The 26915-nt window shown below is 42.9% G+C and overlaps 1 protein-coding gene across 1 annotated transcript in view; it reads right to left on the minus strand.

The window, feature by feature from the left end:
- TMEM232 (transmembrane protein 232) overlaps positions 1-26915 on the minus strand; it is a 189448-nt gene that overhangs the window by 77903 nt on the left and 84630 nt on the right. Inside the window, exon 12 of the mRNA XM_075181561.1 lies at positions 13987-14234. Coding sequence (XP_075037662.1) covers positions 13987-14234 — 248 coding nt within the window. The remainder of the gene's footprint in view (positions 1-13986; positions 14235-26915) is intronic.

A 26915-nucleotide genomic window follows, 5' to 3' on the forward strand; every position in this document is an offset into this window, starting at 1 on the left:
TTTGCACAATTGTAAGCTAAAAAAGACTGTAATTTATAGCACTGTTTACTTTGAATACAAATCTATACAAAAAGAAAATAAATAGAAAAAAAATCACGCTCTACTGCACAGAAACATATCCTCAATAGATTCATTTTGGTATCAGTCTAGGAAGAGAGTTCTCACAATAAATGGGCAACTTCCAAAAATAGCATGGTAAAAAGTCCATAATAATAAGCTAATTAACAATAATATTAAGCTAAATAACTTCAGGTTTTAAAAATAAAATTAAAAGTGGTCAATTTCGTTTATGGTGAACTACAGTGGACATGGAATATAGGGTTGCGACTGGGTGTTGAATCTTGCCACACCATATGCTCTGCTAACAATCACAGGACTTCGCCCGGGCTGCTCTCTACCTGTGGAACAATCTCCCACGAACTATCAGCTTATCCTCTAATCTGTTGAACATGTACTTTTTATCCCCATGTCCCCCTAGAGTGTCTGCCCTAGCACACATTAAGACTGTGTATTCAGTATGTGTGCTTTCATTCCCATAGCATTTCTGTACTCACCCCCATACTGTGTTTTGATATTAGTCTTAAGATTGGTAAAATATGAGACTGTGTTACATTATTTATTACACGGTAGGTGAGGTATTTATGCTAGTCATTAGGCTTCCTATTGTTTACTTATGCCAAAAGAGTAAGTCCATGTGTATTCTAGATCTGCAGAAGCAATACATTGATAATTATGGGCCTGATTCATTAAGGTTCTCTAATGAAGAGGATTCTCATTTCAGTCTCCTGGACAAAACCATGTTACAATGGAAGGGGTGCAAATAAGTGTTCTGTTTTACACATAAGTTAAATACTGACTGTTTTTTTTGCTGTCACAAAAGAAAAAATGGTGGAGGATTATTTTGCTGACACCATCCAAATAGACATGTCAGACAGTCCATATTGTTACTGGCAGGAAAAAAAGGCAGTTTGGAAGCCCCTGTACAAACTGGCTCTATTTTACCTGAGTTGTCCACCCTCCAGTGTGTACTCGGAAAGAGTTTTTAGTGCAGCGGGGAACCTGGTCAGTGAGCGGCGAAGGAGGTTGCTTCCTCAGAACGTTGAAAAAATGATGTTCATAAAAATGAATTATCAATTCCTCAATCAAGTACAGCACTGCCCTCCAGATAGTACAGAGGGACCTGTGGTTGTGGAGTCCAGCGGGGACGAATTGATAATGTGTGAGGAGGAAGTACACACTGTAGGGGGAGAGGAATCAGAGATTGAGGAGGAGGACGACATCTTGCCTCAGTAGAGCCTGTTTTGGACTAAAAACAATATTGTGAGGTGTGAGGTGTTCAGAATAGACTGGGAATTAGTGGAAATGATTGCTAATGAATGTTATTGAGGTTAATAATAGTGTAGGAGTGAAAATAAACCCAAAAAACTTGATTTTAACACTTTTTATGTTTTTTTCAAAATAAATCCGAATCCAAAACCTTAAATCCGAACCAAAACCTTTCGTCAGGTGTTTTGCGAAACAAATCCGAACCCAAAACCTCAAGCAAATCCGAATCCAAAACACAAAACACGAGACACCAAAAGTGGCCGCTGCACATCCCTAGTATTTACCCACGAACTTAGTAGGCTGTTTAGCCTTGATAGACACTGTTTTCACAATTATCAACCCACTTCTTAACTCCTTTGCATCTGCTATCACCTACACTCCCCCATCAGTGTCACCTGATTTGTGTTTTCCCTTTTCTGTTTAGGATGTAAGCTACCCCAAGCAGGGTCATCTTTCTGTTAAGGCTCCTAGAATGAATGCAACGAAAAGTATTGGTAGTTACTGCAAACGGAGTGTCTTTATTTTGAACACAGGCCACACAGGTAATATGAATATGCAGTCAATGTTAATATAGGTATCACAAGTCCATAGGCACAAATGGCCATGCTAGTGAGATGTATTGTAGAACTCAGAGTTGGATAAGCAGGGGTTAATGCAGAATAGTCTGGCACTCACTGATGGAGAGGGCAGCTCACAGTAGCAGTTAGTGAGCAAACAGAATGTATTTGACAGAATCAGGTTATGATAAAGGCACACTGGATCAAACATGAAATAGAGACTTGGCAATGCTGGCATCCAGGTATAACAGAAAGAGTGGAAGGTACAAGAAGACTGGAGTATCTGGTTTAACCACTGGAGCAGGATATATTGGTGTCCAGGTATAGGATGGAGTGTAGGTACAAGGAGACACTGGATATCAGGCACAAATGGTGGAATGCAGATGCAGGTTACCAGGTTTAGCAGCGACTGGTGTCCAGGTATACATATGAAGTAGAGTCACAAGGAGACTGAATACCTGCTTAGTCAGGTGCAGGGCCGGATCAAGGGAATGGAGGCCCCGGGCTAAGGTGGCCTGAATTCCCCCGTGAGGGCCCCCCGTGATCTGAGCTGCCCCCCCCCCCCGGTGAGCCGAGCCGCCCCCAAGGCACTTACCTCCTTTTCCTGGCATTGCAGTCCTTCTCCGGCGCGCTGTATGCTATTTACTGAGATCTCATGAGAGTGAGACTCACAAGATCTCCTCAGTAAGGAGACTACAGCGCGCCGGAGAAGGACCGCAGCGAAAGTGCTCAACAGCACTGATCGGGCCGGGGGCGCCCCCCGCCCCCGACCGATCAATACTGCTGCTGAGAACTTAAAAGGGCCCCCTGGATGCCCAAGGCCCTTGGGCTGTAGCCCAGTTAGCCCTATGGTTAATCCGGCACTGGTCAGGTGGCACTAAGCACTGGATGTCAGGCACAAATGGGGAAGTGCAGATGCAGGTTACAAGGTTTAGAAAGGTGACAGAAAGCACCAGATGCTCCACAGGAGAATCAAGCAAAGAAGGGTCAGGCAAGCCATTGGACAGAAGTCAGAATATCCACAATGATACCAGGGAGTAAGTAAGAGCAAGGTCAAACAAAGCCAGGGTCTTGGGTGATAGCAATGGTGTGAAAACTATGGAACATGCAGAAGTCACATAATCATGATAACAACAGGCACAACAACACATGAGTATTGACAGGGACCAGAAGCAGCAAACAATTGATGAACTGCAAGGAGCAATGTTTGGGACGGTTATATAAGGCAGTTAAACAGGTACAGGTGATGATCAGGGAAGAAGATTAACTCCTGCAGACGAGGTGGAAATGTCCAATGGAACAATAGCAGCAACTCTGGTAGCATCATATCATATAGAAGGGAAAGGGAAAAGGAAAAATTATCTGCACAAGCTATATTCCACAGTTAAGAGGGGTGACACAGTAGAAATAATATGCTGCTCAAAACAAAATATTTCTGCTTATTGGAATTGAAAAATATTCATCATAAATTGTTTGAGCTCGGAGTGCTCCCTTAGAGAATAAAGGCATTACATATTTATGAAAAAGAAGAAAGATTCTCTTATATGGGGGCACTCCTCTTATTCTTGTTATACATATTTAGTTGATAAAAGATAAATCTTTATTAATGCAAATTAAAAGTTATTTTATACAAGTATTATAATTGGCAAAATATTATTAAAACCAAATAAAATGAAGTGAACAAACAAAAAAGATTGAAAGGTGATATTAAAATGTTGTAGCATAGAGGTACTGCAGGCCAGATACAAATTGGTATCAGAGTCCTAACACTTTCCATGTGTTCTACTTCAACTATTGCATCACCATGTGTACCACTTGGTCTGCTACTCTAGCCCTGTTTCTTTATTCCAGGCCTACTTCACTTTGGTTATTACCATCATGCTCTAGTATATAACTTGATCTTCATTACTGAGTTATCTGGTCTTTGTTTTATTTTGTTTTTCATGTATTATGTCATGTGTAATGGATCACTGCTGTCTGTGTATTGTATATTATTGTAAATGTCATGTACAGCGATGTGGACTCTTTGTGGTGCTTTATAAAATGAAAGATAATAATATTAATAATAATAATATTTTCAAGTTAGTGCTTTTTTTAAGATTTCACAATCTGGGTTAAAGAAAAGTTATCACTGAAATGCTGAAATGGGAAACTCCAAATAAAACTCAAGCAATGTTGGAACAGCACCAGCATAAAATTTGAAATCTTGGTGCGTGATAATATAAAAAGAAAACAAAATTTAGTCAGACATTTACACCTAAGTTTTGTTGTTAACTGACTGAAAATGTAAAGTGTTTAATGCTTTTGTAATAATTAAAGTTGAGACCATTTTGACATATCCAATTTTTTAGATGGCATGAAATGAAAATACATTTGCACTTTTACAAATGTTAAGTTTAGTCATTGTTAAACTATCTCATAGGCATAATGCAAAATTTTTAAAATATTAGAAATCATCATAATCTTTAATTATATGGCGCCAAAGAATCCGAAGCACCAAACAAACATCAAAAAATAAACTGAAAAAAGTAAGTAAGGGACTAGAGAAACAATAGAATCAATAAAACTCAATACAAGAGACTATAGACAAAGAACTACATAAGAAGACACAACTAGAACAAAGGAAACAATACAAAGAAAATAAAGAGATTGGAGGTAGAGAAGGACAGATTTGTGAGAGTTAGCATGAAGAGGATTAAGGTAATAAATGGAGACGAATTAGATGTAGTGAAATGGGCAGGTGGAGCATGACAAAGGAATTGTCTTAGGATGGACCAGGTAGGCAAGTGTGAAAAGGTGAGTTTTGAAGGAGCACTTAAAAGATATGATGCTGGGGGCGAGTCTGATTGGGCAGAGATGTAGGAATGGGAGGCATTAAGTGAGGCATAGGGGAAGAGGAACGTCAGTGTCACGGGCACTAGGAGTCTTTACCCAGGGATCACCAGGTGATAGGCTTACCAGAGCAGTATAGGTGGTAATATGGTACTCTGGTAGCAGGGTGATCACGGAACAGGAAATAGCAGATGATGAGATGCTCAGGAAAGTCTATGACTAGCAGCACTGGCAATATGGAGGTAGTAATACACGAGGAACTGTATGGACAAAGGACACGTGAAGATAGTCAGTGGTCTGCGGTAGCAAGTTGTACCACTGCTATAGTGAGGAGGAATGTCCAACAGAAACGAGGAGGTGATGAGAGTCAGCGGTCTGCGGATAGCAAGTTGTACCGCTGTCTGAGTGAAGGAATGGAATCCAAGTGGAGGTATCCGGGGAGTCAGTGGTCTGCGTTAGCAAGTTGTACCACTGCTATGTGAGAGGATACTGGAACAGGTGAAACTGTAAACAGGAGTCAGTGGTCTGCCACTAGCAAGTTGTACTACTGAATATATAAGTGAGGAGGTGCACGGGGAGAGACTGCAATACAATATATACCCGGGCACCTTGACTTTGATCCACAGTAATATGCACAATATAAATGTATAAATGACTGAACAACACTGCCAATATAGAAAGTCTCTTGAAGTAATCCGGCATGAGATAACACAGTCAATGATGGCAGTAGAGTCAGCAGATAGTACACTCCAGAGGAGAACCAACACAGTCAATGATGGCAATAGACTCAGCGGATAGTACACTCCAGAGGAGAACCAACACAGTCCAGCAAGGTATGCAATACACAGCACAGTCAATGGGAAGTATGCATACCGTGGTTCAGGAGAAGGCAGTCAGACAGGAGTGCAGAGATACCTGAAGGGCAGGAGGCCAGCAGGATACAAGTCCCTGGATGGGTGAAGCAGGGGTCTAGCAGGTGCAGCGCACAGGTAGGTAGACCAGCAGGGAACACAGGAAGGCGTGGAGAGCGGATCAGCAGTAGATGGATGAGTAGCGCTGAGAAGTAACAGCAGCGGGTCTCTGCGGGAACACGGAGGTAACCAATAGCAACCAGCAGGTGCAGTAACGATGGGACACCGGAGCAGAGTTGAACTGGAACAGATGATCACGGAGAGTAGCGGGTAGCAATAGTGGCAGCAGACTCAAGGAAACACGGTAGAGTAGACAAGGACTGAAGACTGAAGCGCACAGAGGCAGCGGATAGGAATCAGCTAAACAGTCACGATGAAACACAGACGGGTTGCAGGTTGAAGACTGTAGTGCACGGAGGCAGCGGATAGGAATCAGCCAAACAGTCACGATGATGAAACACAGACGAGTTGCAGGTTGAAGCCTGTAGTGCACGGAGGCAGCGGATAGGAATCAGCTGGCAGTCACAATCATGAACAGGTGAGTGGATGTGGTTGAAGCCTGTAATGCACGGAGGCAGCGGATAGGCATCAGCTAACAGTCCCAATGATACATGGTAGAGTTGAAGTGATTAGAAGACTGTAGTGCACGGAGGCAGCGGATAGGAATCAGCTCACAGTCACGATGATACAGTAGATGGTAGAAGTGGTATGGGAACCACAGTAGCAGAAGTGGTTTGGAAACCACAGAGGTAGAAGTGGTTTGGAAACCACAGGAATCAGCAGGGCTGAATAAACAAGGAAACACAGGAACACCTTCAGAGACTCACGGGGAATGAGACTCCAAGATCAGGCAACGTGGTGTTGACCACAGGTGCTTAATATAGGGAGGTTGCCTGATCTGCCAATTAAGTTAAAGGAACATACACTGAAGGTTTGGAAAGGGCTGCGCATGCGCAGTCCCTCAGGATAGAGGACGTCCACGGTTCCTAATAGTCCGGGAAGAAGCACTCACAGTCCGGTGAGTGACAGTACCCCCCCTTTTAAAGGTGGGCACAGAACGCCTGGAACCGGGCTTGTCCGGATTTTTGGAATAAAACTTCTTCAGAAGGGCAGGAGCATTAAGATCTTCAGCTTTGATCCATGAACGCTCTTCAGGACCAAAGCCCTTCCAATGAACGAGGAAACGGAGGACTCCTCGCGAAATTTTTGCATCCAATACCTCAGTAATCTCGAAATCCTCCTCCTGATGAACTTGAACTGGCTGCGGTGCTGAGGAAGGAGTCGAGAAACGGTTGATGATGAGAGGTTTGAGCAAGGACACATGGAAGGCATTGGAGATCCGAAGATTCTTAGGAAGAAGAAGTTTAACACATACTGGATTGATAACTTGAATGATCCTATATGGACCAATAAAACGAGGGGCGAATTTCATAGATGGAACCTTCAAACGAATATTTTTGGTAGATAACCAGACACGATCTCCAATTTTTAGTGGTGGAATAGCCCGCCTCTTCTTATCTGCGAAAGACTTATATTTGTTAGATGTCTTCTTTAAACAGGTTTTGACCTGAGACCAGATATTTTTGAAGGTCTGACAAGCAGTCTCCACAGCAGGAACTTGGGTGGGCGGGAGGGCAGGAAATTCCGGAAAAGACGGATGGTGACCGTAGACCACAAAGAATGGAGTTTTGGATGATGACTCATGGTACATGTTGTTATGGGCGAATTCAGCCCAAGGGAGCAATTCTACCCAGTTGTCTTGGTTGGCTGAAGAGAACATCCTAATAAAAGTCTCAAGATCTTGATTGACTCGTTCCGTTTGTCCGTTAGATTGCGGATGGTAAGACGATGAGAGTGCTAATCGTATGCCCAAGGTTTTACAAAGGGCCCGCCAGAATCTGGAAACGAATTGTACTCCTCTATCTGACACAATCTCAGACGGACATCCATGGATGCGGAAGATTTCTTTAATGAAATGTTCAGCCAGAGTAGACGAGGAAGGTAAACCGGACAGAGGGACGAAATGAGCCATCTTCGAAAATCTGTCTACCACTACCCAAATAGTATTGTGATTCTTACTTGGTGGCAAATCAGTAACGAAATCCATACTAATATGGGTCCAAGGCTTGGACGGAATGGGTAGTGGTCGCAGCAACCCTGCTGGAGTTCTGCGGGAGGATTTGAACTGAGAACATAAATCACAGGAAGCAATAAACTCTTTGACGTCTCTCCTCATTGAAGGCCACCAGTAACTACGAGAGAGAATCTCAAAGGTCTTATGTTCACCGGCGTGTCCAGAAAAACGAGAGGCATGGAACCACGAAAGGATTTTCCTCCTCAGAGTAGGAGGCACGAGGGTCTTCCCAAATGGTAGCATTTTGGTGGATGAAGCAGCCAGAGAAATACATTTGGGGTCTAGAATAGCATGGTTGGGAACCTCTTCTACATCAGAGGACGTCACAAAAGCTCGAGATAGAGCGTCAGCTTTCTTGTTCTTAGCAGCTGGTTTGAAGGTTATAATTAATTCAAAACGAGAAAAGAAAAGAGACCATCTTGCTTGACGAGGGTTCAAGCATTGAGCAGATTGCAAATATGACAAGTTCTTATGATCCGTGAAGATCGTCACCGGATGGCGAGCTCCTTCCAACAAGTATCTCCATTCCTCTAATGCAGCTTTGATGGCCAGCAACTCCTTGTCCCCGATAGTATAGTTTTTCTCTGCGGGCAGAAGACCCCGAGAGTAGAAGGCACAAGGATGTAATTTTTGTTGCTCCGAGCGTTGGGAGAGAATAGCTCCTAAGCCCACATTAGAGGCATCTACTTCTAGGAAAAAGGGGAGTGTCACATCAGGTTGTCGCAGAATGGGAGCAGACGAGAAGGACTCTTTGAGGATTTGAAAGGCTTGGAGAGCCTCAGATGACCATTGCTTAGTATTAGCCCCTTTCCGAGTTAAGGCCACAATGGGAGATGCAATGGATGAGAAGTCTTGGATGAAGCGTCTATAGTAATTGGCAAAACCTAAAAAACGCTGGATGGCACGAAGAGTAGTTGGCTGAGGCCAATGTAGTACAGCATTTACTTTGTCTGGATCCATCTTCAGGCCAACTCCGGAAACTATATACCCCAAGAATGGAATCTGGGGTAACTCGAATGAACATTTTTCCAATTTACAGAACAACGAGTTTTTCCGTAGTCTGGAGAGGACCTCTGCCACATGTTGGTGATGAGAAGGCAGGTCCTGTGAGAAGATCAATATGTCGTCCAGGTAGACAACGACACATACATATAATAAGTCCCGAAAGATCTCATTGATGAAACCCTGGAAAACCGCGGGGGCATTACACAGCCCGAAGGGCATTACTAAATATTCGTAATGCCCATCTCTGGTGTTAAACGCGGTCTTCCATTCGTCACCGGAACGGATTCTAATTAAATTGTAGGCACCACGAAGATCCAACTTAGTAAATATCCGAGCTCCCTTGATGCGATCAAATAGCTCAGTGATCAGCGGAATGGGATACCGATTCTTGATAGTAATGGCGTTGAGTCCACGAAAATCTATACAAGGGCGTAATGATCCATCCTTCTTTTTGACGAAGAAGAACCCAGCTCCAGCGGGAGAGGTGGAAGGTCGAATGAACCCACGCTGGAGATTCTCCTGTATGTACTCAGATGTGGCTTGAGTTTCAGGTAACGAGAGAGGATAGACCCGACCCCTGGGAGGAGTCTTGCCAGGTAGAAGGTCGATCGGACAATCCCAAGAACGATGAGGAGGAAGACGTTCAGACTGAGCTTTATCAAACACATCGGCAAATGAAGCATACTGAGGAGGGAGTCCCGGGGAGGAAGATGAGATGGAAGATTGCTGTACTTTAAGAGGAATAACTTGAGAGAGACAACGATGGTGACATTCAGGCCCCCAAGACGTAACTTGAGGGGTGCGCCAGTCAATCTGGGGAGAGTGACATTGAAGCCATGGAAGGCCTAAGACAATCGGACTTGTCGTAACAGGAAGAATTAAAAACGAAATTTCTTCATGGTGTAGTACACCAATCTGAAGGGTTACTGGAGACGTACTCTGGGTGATGAGACCATTGATGAGACGTGATCCATCTATAGCCGTCACAGTAATGGGTGTTTTTAAAGTGATCACTGGTAGGGACCATTGATTCACTAGTGATTTAGAAATGAAATTTCCTGCTGCTCCGGAATCAATCAATGCCTGTGACTCAAAGGATTTGGTAGCAAAGGAAATCGTAACATCGAAAGCGCAGACTTTAGATTTCATAGACAATGGAGAGGACTCCAGGGACCCTAACTTCACCTCTCCAGAACTAGTTAGGGCCTGGCATTTCCCGATTTCTTAGGGCAAGAACTGAGCATATGTGTGGAATCAGCACAATAGATACAGAGTCTATTCTTTACTCTTCGTTTCCTCTCTTCTAAAGATAATTTGGAACGTCCTATCTCCATGGGAATCACAGAAGGTGAAACTGGACGAAATTGAGGGTTTAAACGAAGAGGTGCTTTAGCAGAAGTTGTTTTCTCAGATTCTCTTTCACGAAATCTCATGTCTACACGATGGCAAAGAGAGATCAAATCTTCTAGTGACGAAGGAAGCTCTTGGGTAGTCAGTGCATCTTTAATTTTATCGGAGAGCCCCTGCCAGAAGGCGGCAACTAATGCTTCAGTGTTCCACTGAAGTTCAGAGGCTAAGATCCTAAATTGAATGACATACTGTCCTACTGTATGGGAGCCTTGTCGCAAACGAAGAATGCTGGAAGCAGCGGAGGTCACACGACCTGGTTCATCGAACACACTTCGGAACGTGGAAATGAATTTGGCACTATCTTGTAAAATTGGATCGTTTCTTTCCCACAGAGGGGAGGCCCAAGCCAGGGCTTGTCCAGAAAACAATGAGATAAGATAGGCCACTCTGGAACGATGGGTAGAAAAATTTTGAGGTTGGAGTTCAAAATGGACTGAACATTGGTTAAGGAAACCTCTACAAGTTTTGGGGTCCCCGTCATATTTTGACGGAGTAGGCAGGTGAAGCGTAGGAGCTGTAGACACCTGGGATGGCACTGGGGAAACGGAGGAAAGCACAGGAGCTTCAATACTAGCTGTAACAGTCTGTCCAGATGTTCCTTGGGAGGTTAACGATTGGTAACATTGAAGTAACAGCTGTTGGCGAGCATCCTGTTGCTCCACACGGCTGACCAGATGCTGCAGCATCTCTTTAGCAGTAGGTTCCGTATCTGGGTCTGTCATGGCCTGATCTTACTGTCACGGGCACTAGGAGTCTTTACCCAGGGATCACCAGGTGATAGGCTTACCAGAGCAGTATAGGTGGTAATATGGTACTCTGGTAGCAGGGTGATCACGGAACAGGAAATAGCAGATGATGAGATGCTCAGGAAAGTCTATGACTAGCAGCACTGGCAATATGGAGGTAGTAATACACGAGGAACTGTATGGACAAAGGACACGTGAAGATAGTCAGTGGTCTGCGGTAGCAAGTTGTACCACTGCTATAGTGAGGAGGAATGTCCAACAGAAACGAGGAGGTGATGAGAGTCAGCGGTCTGCGGATAGCAAGTTGTACCGCTGTCTGAGTGAAGGAATGGAATCCAAGTGGAGGTATCCGGGGAGTCAGTGGTCTGCGTTAGCAAGTTGTACCACTGCTATGTGAGAGGATACTGGAACAGGTGAAACTGTAAACAGGAGTCAGTGGTCTGCCACTAGCAAGTTGTACTACTGAATATATAAGTGAGGAGGTGCACGGGGAGAGACTGCAATACAATATATACCCGGGCACCTTGACTTTGATCCACAGTAATATGCACAATATAAATGTATAAATGACTGAACAACACTGCCAATATAGAAAGTCTCTTGAAGTAATCCGGCATGAGATAACACAGTCAATGATGGCAGTAGAGTCAGCAGATAGTACACTCCAGAGGAGAACCAACACAGTCAATGATGGCAATAGACTCAGCGGATAGTACACTCCAGAGGAGAACCAACACAGTCCAGCAAGGTATGCAATACACAGCACAGTCAATGGGAAGTATGCATACCGTGGTTCAGGAGAAGGCAGTCAGACAGGAGTGCAGAGATACCTGAAGGGCAGGAGGCCAGCAGGATACAAGTCCCTGGATGGGTGAAGCAGGGGTCTAGCAGGTGCAGCGCACAGGTAGGTAGACCAGCAGGGAACACAGGAAGGCGTGGAGAGCGGATCAGCAGTAGATGGATGAGTAGCGCTGAGAAGTAACAGCAGCGGGTCTCTGCGGGAACACGGAGGTAACCAATAGCAACCAGCAGGTGCAGTAACGATGGGACACCGGAGCAGAGTTGAACTGGAACAGATGATCACGGAGAGTAGCGGGTAGCAATAGTGGCAGCAGACTCAAGGAAACACGGTAGAGTAGACAAGGACTGAAGACTGAAGCGCACAGAGGCAGCGGATAGGAATCAGCTAAACAGTCACGATGAAACACAGACGGGTTGCAGGTTGAAGACTGTAGTGCACGGAGGCAGCGGATAGGAATCAGCCAAACAGTCACGATGATGAAACACAGACGAGTTGCAGGTTGAAGCCTGTAGTGCACGGAGGCAGCGGATAGGAATCAGCTGGCAGTCACAATCATGAACAGGTGAGTGGATGTGGTTGAAGCCTGTAATGCACGGAGGCAGCGGATAGGCATCAGCTAACAGTCCCAATGATACATGGTAGAGTTGAAGTGATTAGAAGACTGTAGTGCACGGAGGCAGCGGATAGGAATCAGCTCACAGTCACGATGATACAGTAGATGGTAGAAGTGGTATGGGAACCACAGTAGCAGAAGTGGTTTGGAAACCACAGAGGTAGAAGTGGTTTGGAAACCACAGGAATCAGCAGGGCTGAATAAACAAGGAAACACAGGAACACCTTCAGAGACTCACGGGGAATGAGACTCCAAGATCAGGCAACGTGGTGTTGACCACAGGTGCTTAATATAGGGAGGTTGCCTGATCTGCCAATTAAGTTAAAGGAACATACACTGAAGGTTTGGAAAGGGCTGCGCATGCGCAGTCCCTCAGGATAGAGGACGTCCACGGTTCCTAATAGTCCGGGAAGAAGCACTCACAGTCCGGTGAGTGACAGTCAGGAGAGGAAGATTAATCGTGATGCTGCATTCAGCACAGATTTCAGGGGGGCAGACATTTGATAGGCAAGCCAGAGTGGAAAAGATTGCAATAACCAAGATGGGAGATGAAAAGAGCATGGATGATGGTCTTGGTGGCATCAAGGGAGAGGAAAGGGCGAATATGGAGGCGAAAAGAACAGGCAAGGGACTAGATATAGGGAGTGAAATCGAGAGCATACAACTGTATGCAAAGTCTTTGCTATTGTTAGTGTAAAATTGTTGAATACATTGTCTTATTTATGTATACTGTTTGTGCAAGTGGTCATTTAAATTAAAAAGCATAAAAAAAAACAAATGTTTTAATGAATTACCTCTTCCCCCTCCCTGTACCTGTAGAAATGATCCCGTTAGAAAGAAGGACCAAATATGCAGATCAGTCACCACTTTCTCATGCAGCTGTTTCATTTTGCCAACATAGTGAAATCTGAAGTACCAGGGCTGTAACAATTGGCATTTGGACACTGAAGACTCATTACATCAGGGAAATTCAGTTTCTGCACGCCAAAGACAAGGATGCTACAGTGCACTCTGCCACAGCCAGACTGGCACATCAGATTCTCCTTCCTCCACTATACATGTATGGAGGGGTGACTAATTTAGTTTTAAAAGGTCAGTCTCATCATATGCAAGTAAAAGCTTTAGCAGCAGGTGGTAGTTCCTCTTACAGCCCATAAGTCACAAAAAAAATCTCTTTGTTAAAAATACCACCTGTCACAAATGTGAAACTGTGAAATAAATAAATAAAAACTCCATAATATAAAATATATATCATACAATATTTCTTTAAAATGTAAATTTTTACAAATATATTTAATGCCCTCCATAAACAATTAAAATAAAATGTAAATACCAAACACCATATAATGAATACCTTAATTGCAGCCCAAAGCATCAATATCTCTGCACATTAATTGATGCTTTAAACTGTATTTCATTTTGAGCCCATTAGTGTAAAATAGTGGCATATTACATAACAAACATTTTCTATATGAAAGTGCAGGTGAAGTAAGGATAAACTACATGATACATTACTGATAGAGCCATAGTTCAATTACTAGAAATAATCTATGAATTAATTTTGCCCATTTCCAATTACTGTATCTATGTATTCACTGCATGTACTGTAGTCACAGGACAAGGAAAATTACATTCTTAAGTATTATATACCTTAAAGAGAGATGTGCAGCTTTCTTCTCCATGCTGTGCTCTATTACATCTGCAGGCTTTCTAGGTATCTGTCTCTGAAAAGGTTTCCTTGTTGTAGGGATGTAGGGCACAACAGGTGGTAGGAACTGCTGTGCCAGAGCGTTTGCAAGTCTGCATCCCACATGCTGAAAAAAGGCCAGGTTCCCAGAAGCTGATGGCGACATAGCACGTAAACTAATAAAAGGATTTGATGGCCCATTTAGTTCAGCCTTTTGAAAAGAAAACCATGAAAAAAATATTAAAAACGGCATTAGTGTGTATAAAACACAGAAAGACAGAAAATACCTCAATTTGATAGTATGACCGTCAAATACTAATGGGTAGGTTTTTTTAATGCCTTGGGTCCTGCAGTACTGCAGCATATACAATTTGTGCTCACAGATCTGTTTCCAAGTTGTTTTTTTCTTTAATTCTCGGATTCCCTGATGCAGTGGCGGAACTATCGAGGGTGCAGGAGGTGCGCACACTATGGGGCCCTGAGGTGAGGGAGGACAGGCAATGCAGGGTTGTTAACCCTGTTAGGTGAGCCTGTTCCCTGCACCCTGCCTGAAGACCCCACTCTGCTTATTTAAGAGCACCTCTTCTGACCTAACGCAGGTGCGGAACCACAGCGCTCACTAGAGCTCCCATGCTCTTCTCTTTTGAGAGCGCCTCTTCTGACCTAAGGCATGTGCCAGGAGGCTAGCATGGCATCGTCGGTCACCTACTTTTGCTCTAGGAACTGGTGATGGACTGATTCGCCCCTGACCTGATGCTTCACTGAGGAGGTTTCATGAGTTTTAATGTAGGAAACAGTGCATAGTGTAAGGATTATTTGTAAGTCCACATGAATGCATATGGCAGCCTGTATTATTCTTAAATAAACTCAGTGCAAAGTAAAATGGCAAGATTTATTGTGCAGGTAAAACAAGTAATGGCTATAATACCTGGAATAGTTTTCCTACGTCTTGGGTAAAAGTCACACTTTAGGTATTTCTGTGCGCACTGTGTGCTCAAAACTCTATAAAACTACTATAATAGCAGGGTCAGGCTGGACTGGGGGCAGAGGGGCATCTGCCCCCCAAGGCCACTCCCATAGTGGGCTACCTTGGCCTGGGTCACTAGGCCACCTGCATTTTTTTCCTTTAAAATGTTCCTAATAGGCTGTTGAGAGGAGTCTTGCCCACATGCTAAAATTTGCCAGCCCTCTCCTGTATAATAGTGTATGGGAACAAGCACCTGATAAATGGAATTCACCTGATAAATCAGAGAATGTCATTTTCTTGTATTTATATATCTATTAAGGTTGGAAAAAACACAAGTATATCAAGTTTAACCTTTTCTACATTTTAATATGTTGATACAGATGAAGGAAAAACAAATCCACAGTGAGACATCTGCCAAGTTAACCTCACTAGAAAAAAATTCTGCATCTAGTTCTCCTGACTTTATATATGGAGATTTTACAGAAATTTCCGCTCATTTTTCCTTCCTTTTGTTTTATTCACTTCAAAAGTTCTCTTCAGTGAATATGGATGCAATAGCAGCATGATCTAGAACCAGGCTAGGGAAGAATCAGACTATTAGTAGTCCATTGTACCCTCCACCACCAGACACTGCAGTTAGGCACGAGCTGTGCTGTGCAGAGCTGTACTGATTTGATGATTGTTGTGAACATTTTGGAAATGTCCAATATTTTCTTTTTCACTTGCAGTGTATAACTGTGATGAAATGAGTTTCACCTTAACCAGCCTTTCCCTTGTTCCTCAAAAAATGTGGAGCATAACAACATGTACTTTTTATAGCCCTATTAATGTCCCCCAGCTCACCAGAGTGCAAATGCAGTGTCTAATTACATGTGGATAAGGGGACACTGTAGCCATGCCTACATAGGATATTTTTTCCTTATATGTTACCCATTGTAAATGTGTGTTTGGTGTTATTGCAGTGAAGCTGTTAAGCATTGTTCACAAATTGAATTCAGGTGGGTTATGTGTCAGGATGGGGTGGGGTCCAGTTCCAGGATACAGATGAGGGAGTGCTAGCAGCATTCATTCTCCCCCGCCTACAGGAAGTCTTGCTCAGCTGGAAGCTAGCGTGAAGTGGGTAGAATTGGGCCAGGTAACCTTTTTTAAACATGGAACATAAATGGAAAAATAACAACATTCCTAGCGGAATGGGAAAGTTTATAATTTTTCATAGAACTCAAAGGAAAACCACTCTGTCTGATATGCCAGACTTCATTAGCACATTTTAAGTTTTCATATCTCCACCGCCATTTCAACACAAAGCATGGCAACTGTCACATATCACCCTACCAGTTAAGTTATCAGAACCAGTTGTAGACGAGAGCTTCACCTTTAGCAACCCCCGTTTCCATGGAACCAGATATGTTCGCCGGTACTTGGTTGTCCCCAGGACATAATCTTGAGTAGTTATAACTTAATTCAGATAGCTGGGCACCACAGAGAACTTGGTAGTGAAGAGCTGAGAAGAGATCTCTATGGCAACAAGGATACAGGAAGCACCTGGACTAGATTAAGCAGATATACTGAGTTGCAGTAAGATGTAGTGTAACAACTTGGCAGTGTACAGTAGAAGATGGATGTAATGCCAGTTGTGGCCTGTGTGGGCGTGGCACTAGAGAGCAACACATAGAGCAAGGGAATGTGAAGAGGCAAGATTGAACTATAAATCTGGATAGTGAAACACAGCTGACACAGGTAGGTCCAATGATGCAGATAGCGGGCACCACGATCCTGTGGCTGGGAAAAAGTATCACAGACTATTAGCAGTGATACCTCTTCCCAAAGGCAAACACCGGGCACAAGGGTTGGTTCAGGCAGCAATATACGTAATCAGGGTCACAAGCAGTAAGGTCAATACAGGCAGCAATCAGAAGTAGTCAGGTCACAGACAAAAAGCAAAATATTCACAGGAACAGGACCACAGAGGAGCAAGCGTGTGATCGCTATAACCAGCAAAGGTGAACCTGACAAGTATTTAAAGCAGTAGTAGCCAATCAGAGCAGGTGTCACATTAAGAAGCAGGTGAGTGGAGTTCATGTGATCACACCCAGGCCAGGCTGACATCAACAATGCAGCAGCAATTACCTGCTGTTCCTAACAGTAACATCAATCAGGATTTTCCAAAAGGTACTGAACTCCAATCGCACAAAGTAAAAACTCCCAGACAGTCACACATGCCTCGTATGAAGTCGTTTGGAACACATTGCCCATGCTAAAAAACCTCCCAATGAAGGTGACTTTGTTAAAAAGTGTTTCACAGATGTAGTTTCCATCTTGTGCCCAGAAAATGATCATCTGAAAAAAATGGTTTCAGATATTCAACTCTCACCCCCAACAATTGAGCACAGAATATCGGACATTAATAATTCAATTAAATCACAGGTATACTGTGATCTACAGGAGTGGGAGTACGTCAGTATTGCACTAGATAACTCTTGTGATGTACAGGACAGACCTCAATTTTCAATATTTGTAAGGACTCTGTCAAATGACTGTGTAATTAATGAAGAACTCCCAGTTATTGTACCATTAAAAGACAGAACCCAGGGCATAGATGTGAAAGAAACACTGATTGAGGTTATTAACAAAAACAAATCAGCCTTTACTAAAACTTTCAGCAATACCAACAGATGGTGCGTCACCTATGGTCGGTACAGTGATTGGACGTGTGGGGCTATGCAGAGCTCCTGATTCCTGGACGTTTCCCTTCATTATCTGTTGAGAGCAACCGGTGTCTAAAAAAATGTATATATTTAATGTATGGGTGCTGTGGCACTGGTTAGTAAGCAATGGACAACAGCAAAGGGGTTTTATCTCAACGCTTAGTGCTGGGAGTGTAAATGTATTTATTTTCATATTTTTCATGTATTCATTTATTATGAGATTTTATAAAGAACTTAATTCTGTAACTTTTCTGAAAAAAGGAAGGTAGGTGCTAATCAAGCCTTTTCATCTAAGAGTGGCCAACACATCTTTTTAGCCTGAATGCACAGCAGGGGTTGTTATCTTGTATGGATCCTGTAAAAGAGATAGGGAAACTATTTGTATAATGAAACAGAAAGTAATTTTGGAAATCACAGATGAAGTTAAGTTTACATGTCATTAAATACAAGTTTGAAGAATATATTACATCCTGATGCTAAACATTAAATGTACTATCTCAGACGTGGCGGTGCCATGTATGGGCAGTGGGCTGATTTACCCGCTGCCAACATATGTGTGTGTAAGAAACAGTATAAAGAGTTGCATTTTGAATTTCAACTGTTTTTCCATCTGGACTTCTGGATGATCACTAGTACCTCTAACTAGTGTGAACTTATAAAGACCCTTTCTGAGCAATAAACATCACTGCTTCAAGATCCTGCTTTGATTCCTACTTACCTGCTGTAATTTCTGGGAACTACAGATTAGACCACTCTAATTCCTTATCCAGCAATTCTGATGTTTGGAACCCAGTGTCCAGTAACAACGCTCTGCCTGGTACCTTGCAGCTATGGCCATCGTGAGAGGCCATTGGTAATCATCCACAGCAACCCTAATGTCATAGGTCAGGGGTAGCAGCCCAGGTGCCCAGCAATGTGGTGCCCTACCAGCATGAGCTACCCAGAAGGAAGAGATTCTAGGTATTGGTGATCAGTGGTGGTGGCAGCAGAGCCCCTACAGCATTTAGAGGGGGCTTAGGATAAAGAAAGGGGACGGTGGCAAGGCAGGCCCAACTGTCCACAGCAAAATGACAGAGTGGCATATGTGATACATCCTGTCACACAGATGAAGCAATTTATCAGCTAGAGCTTTCTTAGTTCGAAAGACTTAAATCTTTACTCAAGGAAGGAACCATTGGTTTCTGGAAAACTGTACCATTGGAAAAACACCCCATTGTCAAACGTGCTGCGCTGAGATTACTATCAATGTTTGGGTCAACTTATCTTTGTGAGTCATTTTTTTTAACACTTAAACATGTGAAAACATTGATCCGTTCTAACTGACACACATGAGAGAATTGGTTCACGTGGCGTCAATCAAGTACAAGCCAAATTTAAAAATATTGTTGAAAACAAGGATTGGCAACAGTCCCACTGAGTCAAAAATTGCAGCATACAATAAACATTTTAATTGTTTGGCCTGAGCAATATATTGCCATTGATAGTTGCTATGTTTGTGTCTGGTTGTATGTGTGTGTTTATACTGTGTATATGTATATGCACACAGATATAAAAGGTATGCTTGGCTCTTCGCGGTATCTATAGATATTTTCCTGCTTTTAGTCTCTGACTGGTTTGCCACCCCTGAGCAGCAGTACATAAAACACATAGATCGGTATGAGTTGATACTATAGGGCTTATGCATAGTGAGCACTACATCAGATTGCGCAGTGTATTGTCCATGCATGCCCAGAAAGTGTGCACGCACACAATCCCATGAAGATATGTATGATTCAGCCACTTATGCCAGCCTGTGTAAGGGCGTGTTCATGCAACTGCGATTTATATATATATAGGAAATATATTATACATTTCCTATCTATCTGTATAAGAGGGGGTAAGGGAACTCTCCTACGATTTATGCTAGTGGCTGCACAACTTCCAACTACATGGTGGGAACTGCAGACAGGAAAAGAAACCCTACCTATTTTATTCATGCAATTGTGAACAGAAGCAAACCAGGAATAAGACTTGTATAAGACTTGTATAAGCCGGAGATAGTATTAGTGTACAGGGGCAGGTAGTCAATGATGATAATGAAGGTCACTAGCACCAGCAAACTGCTTGTGATTGGTGGTTTGCAACATATATATATATATATATATATATACATACATACATACATATATATATATATATATATATATATATATATATATATATATATACACATACATATATATATATATATATATATATATATATATATATATATATATATATTAAGATGTATATGGCTTTGCACATAGATTCGGTATTTTGACATCCAGCTTTCTCAAGCATAAATTCTGTCAAATTTGTAAAAAAATTTGAATTTGATCATTCTAAAGAACAATGCAGGCTGCGCACAATTACCGTTAGTAAGGTAATTTCAACGTGGATCTCTGCTTGTGGCTCAGGGAGCTGCAAGAAAACATCAGCGTTGAAATTACTGTAGTAACGGTTATAACGCGTGGCAATTACCGTAGCAACAGTAATTTTGCACACAATTTAATTCCCCCCATAGTCTTTGTAGCAGAGATAACTTTTACTAGTATCTGTAAAAGTATAACTGTTACAGATACTAATCTTTGTGTTAATTCAAGCTAATAAAGTAATTAATTAATGTACATCGTAATGTAAAAGACAAAAGTTGCTTTATTATATAATTAAAACAAAATGCGCTGTACAAATTCATTGTTTCTAATAACTTCATTATCTGCCTGGAGTAATGTATTCCTCTATTAATTTAGTCTGTATTGTCAATCTGTACTATTTATACATTAACAAGAGAAAATGTATGCAGTCTGAGTAATTCAATATTTTGATAATGTCTCTCAGAAGCCAAGTATTTTTCTAAATTAACAAAATTACATTCATAGCATCTGTGGCATCTAAAAATACAATCTGATTAATGCTACATATAAATTATTTAGTTACAGCACCAGATGGCTAAGGGTGGCAATGTTCAGAATTTTGCCAACATATGCTGTTAAATTGATTAAACAAAAGAGTCTTGCTCAAATTATTGCGCATCATGTTGATTATTATATACTATTTTCCATACACTTCAATGTGCAGAAAAATGACATTCTGCTCTCATCTGACTCATATTTTTCTTTACTAGTGTGAACTAATAGGCTGATATTTTAAATATAACACATTATATAACACATTAGTAATAGATTGTCATTTCTGTTATTTGAATTTAAAGTTTAGTTTAAAAAAAAATATTAATATTTATCAATCCTCACGTTCCCATTGAATGTCATAAGACAAGTTTTAATGTAAGTTTTTTTTATCAACTCTATTCTGTACATAGCAAATGATTATAAATGCCTAAAAGGGGGATTTTAACAAATTCTACTTAATTTTTCATCATATCTTAATGCAACAGAAGATAATAAAATAATAGCATCATATAATAAAATTACCTTTTGCACATACTGTATATGAAACACAGAATCACACATCTCAAAGGATACGGTAATAGCTCTCATGTGTCTGCATTATTTTCCAAATACTCAAACTCCTGTTGCAACTAAAATATCAGGATGCGTGGGAATATGATTTTATAACTGACCTAAAAAGAAGTATGGAGTAAACTTCATTTCACTCTCTCTACAATCTCTGTATTTCATTTCACAATTCTGGGATCTCTGAATATAATAAATCTATGTTGGCCATACAAGGAGCAGAACATTTGTTTGGCCAATTATCAAATGATCAGTACTATGGATTTGGCCAAACAAAAGATGGCAACATTTTGTTTGGCCAACAATAGTAAATGGAAAACACAAGGAAAGAGGGCCCTGCTCATGAGAGCTTACATACTAAACAGAAGGGGAAGACACAAATAGGGTGGGGCTTAGTGGGGGAGTTGAGGTGATAGCAGAGGCAAAGGAGTTAGTTGGAGGGTTGATATGCTTGAATAAAGAAATTAGCTTTAAGGGCATGTTTGAAGCCTTGGATCTTACAGGCTAATCTGATCTGATGTAGATGATTGTTCCACAGTTTAGGATCAGCCCAGGCAAAGTCCTGGAGCCGGGACTGGGAAGAAGTAAGTGTGGTATTGAGGCAGCAATAGTGTCAGGTGCCTTCCCTGCACACACACTAGGTGCCGGGGACGGTCGCCTTTTCTTTTGCCTGGCCGTCCTGTTCCTAGGTAACGGGATGCTACTTCTGGGATCCAGCTGGAGGTTCGAGCGCATGCGCCCGAACATCACGTCTCCGTTGCTAGGCAACAGAGACGCCGATTAGCGGTTCCTGTCCGCGGTCAGATCAGCTGACCACCGACCCCACTTCCACCAATAAATTACCAGCTGCCTGTATTTAAAACAGACTAGGGTGCCAGAGTATCTAGTTTCCTAGGCTCCAGCACTGTTATCCTACATACCTGTCTATTTGGATTTCTGACCCCTGCTTTGTCTTTGACTACTCTTTTGCATTCTCCTTTGGACCCATCCTGATTCTCTGGTTTAACCTTAGACCTCCTGACTATCCGTTTGCCTTATCCTTTGGTATTTGTTTCTGCCCACTCGGTTTTGACCCTGGTTTGTACGACTCCAAATATTCATCTCACCTCGCTGGTAGCTGCCTGGGAGTGCCGTGACCTGCACGTCTCAGCAGCTAAACCCAAATCTCTTTGTGGGGATCCCTGGTGAAGATCTGAGGCGTGGTTAGACTCTGCGCCTCCTAACGTAGCAGCACCAATACCGCCAGGTAAGGTCATCAGAGTATCCCAGTTCATGACAAATAGCTAGTAGAGCAGAGGAGGCAATAAGAAGTGTAGGTAGAGATGAGGATGGAGATGTTAGGGGGAAGGTGATTGGTTCAAGGCTTTGTAGGTGAGGAGTTTAAATTTAATTATGTAGGCTACTCGGAGCCAATGTAGTGCCTGCAGAGAGGAACAGCAGAGCTTCAGCAGCAGGTGAGAAAAATAAGGCAGACAGTAGCACTGAGGATAGACTGAAGAGGGGGAAGGCAAGAGTAGGGTAGGCCAGAGAGGTTACAATAATGAAGATGAGAGATTACAAGGAAGGGCATAAAGGTTTTGGTGGCTTCTATAGTGAGAAAGGGTGAGATATTGGATATATTTCAAAGGTGGAAGCAGCAGGATTTGGAGAGTGACTGAATGTAAGGTCTGAAAGGGAGGGAGGAGTCAAGGATAACCCCTAGGCAGTGGACTTGAGAGGCAGAGAAGAAAGTATATGAAAATAAAATCTGTTCCAGCTTTTCTATTCTAATGAGAAACATCTATGAAAATGTAGGTGAAGGTGTGACCCCACACTGTGCAAACCTTTTTTGTCCCTTCAAAAGCCTCTGTGCCTTCTGACCAATGAAACACTGCACACAGACAATATCCACCAATATATTCAAGGTTTTCTAATACCAATCTGAACAGTCGTTTGTGATTTTTGAGGCCATCAAAAAAAAAGCATTCACTGTCCACATGATCAACATAGGGATTCCAGTTTTTCACTTTATTTGGTTGAATGGCAAATCCATCAATCCCACCACAAGCCACATTGTGTATCATGAATTTGCTTTGAAATAGCACAGCAATCAATTTCCACTAACTTTGGTAACCCACAGGCAGCTAGATTTTATGTCATGAGCAGACTTCATTTCACTCTCTCTGCAATCTCTGTATTTCATTTCACAAAGTGTTCATGTGTTCCTGTGTTCAGGTAGTCACATAACTGAAAACCTGGGAGGATGGATGGGAGATGCAGTTGCAAGGAGAATATTGATTGGCTCCCTGTCCTTTATTAGGCAGCGATTTCCATTGCTCTTTTTCAATTATAGCATTCACAAGCTGTCTGCGTCTGTGTTCTCGACCCTCCTATTTTATGTGTCTATTTGGATTCACCCTATGCCTGTTACTGGACTTTGCTATTGGATTGCTGCCTGCATTGGCCTTTGCCTGATACTGTACTTTGTTATAGGATCGCTGCCTGAATTGACCTATGCCTGTATACCGGACTCTGCTCTTTGGTCTGCCCTTTGTCTGTGAATCCTTTATGTGACTTCCGCCAGTATCTCTGGTCAAAGCTCTGCTGTTGGTGTTGTGCTGAACCTCCCAGTCCTGCAGTTCCTGATTAGGTCAGATATTACATTGGCACAGGCATTCCAAGTGAAGGCCTTGTCTAATAATTTACCTAGCACACTAGTGTACTTGCAAGGATCTCCATGTTGATCTTATCTACCATCCTTATGGTCCTGTCTCTCAATTCCTTAATCACTTTGCCACCTAGCTCCCTCACTTTAACTCCTCTGTCCTTCCCTCTCTCATCTTGGGGGACTTTAATATCTCCCAGACCCTACTGCTTCCAAACTTCACTCCCTCTCCTCCTCCCCTAGTCTATCTCAATGGACCTCCTCTTCATCCCACCACAGTGGCCACTCCCTCGTTCTGGTCTTTTCACACGTCTGTGCAGTTTCCGACCTCATAAATTTCCTTTTCCTCTCTCTGACCACCATCTCCTCTCTTTTAGCATCTCCCCACCCCTCTCACCTTCCTCATTCCCTAAGGTTACTCTCACCAGGTGTAATCTTGACACCAATGATCCCACCACGTTTTTCTCCTCCCTGGTCTCACTCCTCTCCCCCATCACCACTCTTTCTTGTCCAGATGAGGCTGTCTCCTTCTAGAATCAAACCCTTACCACTGCACTTGATTCTGCTGCCCTGGCTGTCACCATCAACCATGGTTGGTCCCCGGCTCAAGCGTGGTGCTCAAAACTTAACCACTATCTATAAAAATTAAAGACTCTGGAGAAAGTCACACATTCATGCTGACTTCCTCCACTTCAGATTCATACTTGCTTCTTACAGTTTGGCCCAATCACTCTCTAAACAATCCTTCTTTAAGGCTCCCATTTCCTCCCAATCCTCCAACCCCTGTTGTCTTTTTGCCACCTTCAACTTCCTCCTCTCCCCTCCTTCACTCCCACTCCCCTCCTCACACTCTGCTATCGACTTTGCTACCCACATCACCTCCAAAATTGAGTCAATACGTTATGACATCTCCTCTCAGAATTCTCTTCTTGTACCAACCTCACCCCCTTTCCTACCCACTTTGCCATCATTTCCACCCTCCTCTGTGGATGCTATCCCCTTCCCCTCCTCCCCAATTGCTAGCCCACCCTTCTTCCCTTCCTTCACTCCGGTATCTGCAGATGAAGTCCACACCCTTCTCTCCTCCTCACCCCCCTCCCCCTGCCCGTAGGGGCCCAATCCCCTCCCACCTCCTCTTCTCTTTCTCTCTTGAGAGAACCTATCCCTCTCCTCTGGAATTTTCCCCTCCTTCTTTAAACATGCTCTCCTCTCCTCCATACTCAAATTACCGCCCTATTTCCCTCCTTCCTTTTGCCTCCAAATGTCTCAAATGGGCTGTCTACAACCGTCTCACCTCATTTATCTCTTCTCTCTCTCTCCTTGATCCACTTCAATCCAGTTTTCGCCTTCTCCACTCCATCAAAACTGCCCTCACTAAGGTCACTATAGACTTTCTCTTAGCAAAATCCAAAGGACACTTTTCCCTTCTTATCCTTATTGACCTCTCTGCTGCCTTTGATACCGTTGACCACTCCCTTCTTTTGCAAACTCTTAAATCTATAGGCCTCTGTAACACTGTTCTCTCCTGGTTTTCCTCTTCCTCACCAACCGCTCCTTCTCAGTCTCGATACATGATTCCACATGCCCCCTCTTCCCTTACCTGAGGGAATTCCCCAAGGTTCTGTTCTTGGCCCCCTGCTCTGCACACTTGGTGCCCTCATCTGCTCCTTTGGTGTCCAGTACCACATCTATGCTGATTATACCCAAATCTTTCTTTCATCCCCTGACCTCTCCCCTTCCCTTATGTCTCGTGTCTCCTGCTCAGCCATCTCATCTTGGATGTCCCAGAACTTTCTTAAAATCAATATTACCAAGACTGAACTAATCGTTTTCCTACCTTCTAAGACTCTCTTACCTCCCCTCTCTCTATTTCTGTTAATAACACTACCCTCCTTTCTGTCCCTCAAGGCCGTTGCCATGGGGTCATCCTCGAATCCTCCCTCTCGTTCAAATCTCACATTCTGTCCCTCTCAAAATCCTGCTACTTTTATCTCCAGAATATATCCAAGATATGGCCCTTCTCACCACGGGAGCCACCAAAACTCTTGTTCACTCTCTTGTAATCACTCACCTTGACTACTGTAACCTCCTTCTCTCTGGCCTTCCTGACTCTCACCATGACCCTCTTAAGTCTATACTCGACGCTGCTGCCTGCCTCTTTTTTCTCCCCCTCCACCAGTCCCTACATTGGCTCCCTATGGCCTACAGAATTAAATTTAAACTCCTCACCCTTACCTTCAAAGCTCTCAATTAACCCCCCCCCATATCTCCAACCTCATCCCTACACTCTTTGCTGCTCCCTCTGCTCTGCCAATGATCGCAGCCTCACTACTTCACTCACCCCCTTTTCCCACTTCTGCTGCCAGGACTTTGCCCAGGCTGCTCCCCAGCTGTGGAACGATATCTCATGCTCCATCAGGTTAGCATTTACTCTCAAAGGCTTCAAGTGTGCCCTTAAGACTTATTTCTTTTTTCAAGTCAGCCCTTCTCCTAACTCCCTTGTCCTGGCTTTTACCCCCAGTAGGTATCACCCTATTTGTGTCTCCCTTTCCCTTTCCTTTTGTTCTAATATTCCATCACCCTCTGTACCTCTTGGTCTGCTTCCCTAGCCCTGTTGTCTTAAGTTTAGGCTAACTTCTCACTGATTACTACCATCACTCTCACTCACTGTCCCACAAATAATTTGTTCTGCATTACCATGTTACCTGCATTTTTTTATTTATTCAGTATGTTTGGTCTTTGTATTTTGTTCTTCATGCATCATGTTATGGATCAATGCTTTCTGTATATGTCATGTACGGCGCTGTGGACCCTTTGTGGCTCCTTATAAATACAGGATAATAATAATGTGTGCTATACAGGTGGTTTGGGCTCAGGCAAAAAATGAAGCCAAGTGAAAATCTGTCACAGACTTCTTGTTGAGATACATTAGCATAAAAGCCTGGACTCCCTGTCTATGGATAAGGTGTACCAAAATTTAGGAATGTTGCATAGAAAGATGCCCCTTTGAAAATTTGCATTGTATAGTCGAATGTATGTTTAAAATGTGGAACTTGTATTATATTCCACTAATTAATGAGCA

The sequence above is a fragment of the Mixophyes fleayi genome, chromosome 1, assembly GCF_038048845.1.
Source record: "Mixophyes fleayi isolate aMixFle1 chromosome 1, aMixFle1.hap1, whole genome shotgun sequence".
NCBI lineage: Eukaryota > Metazoa > Chordata > Amphibia > Anura > Limnodynastidae > Mixophyes > Mixophyes fleayi.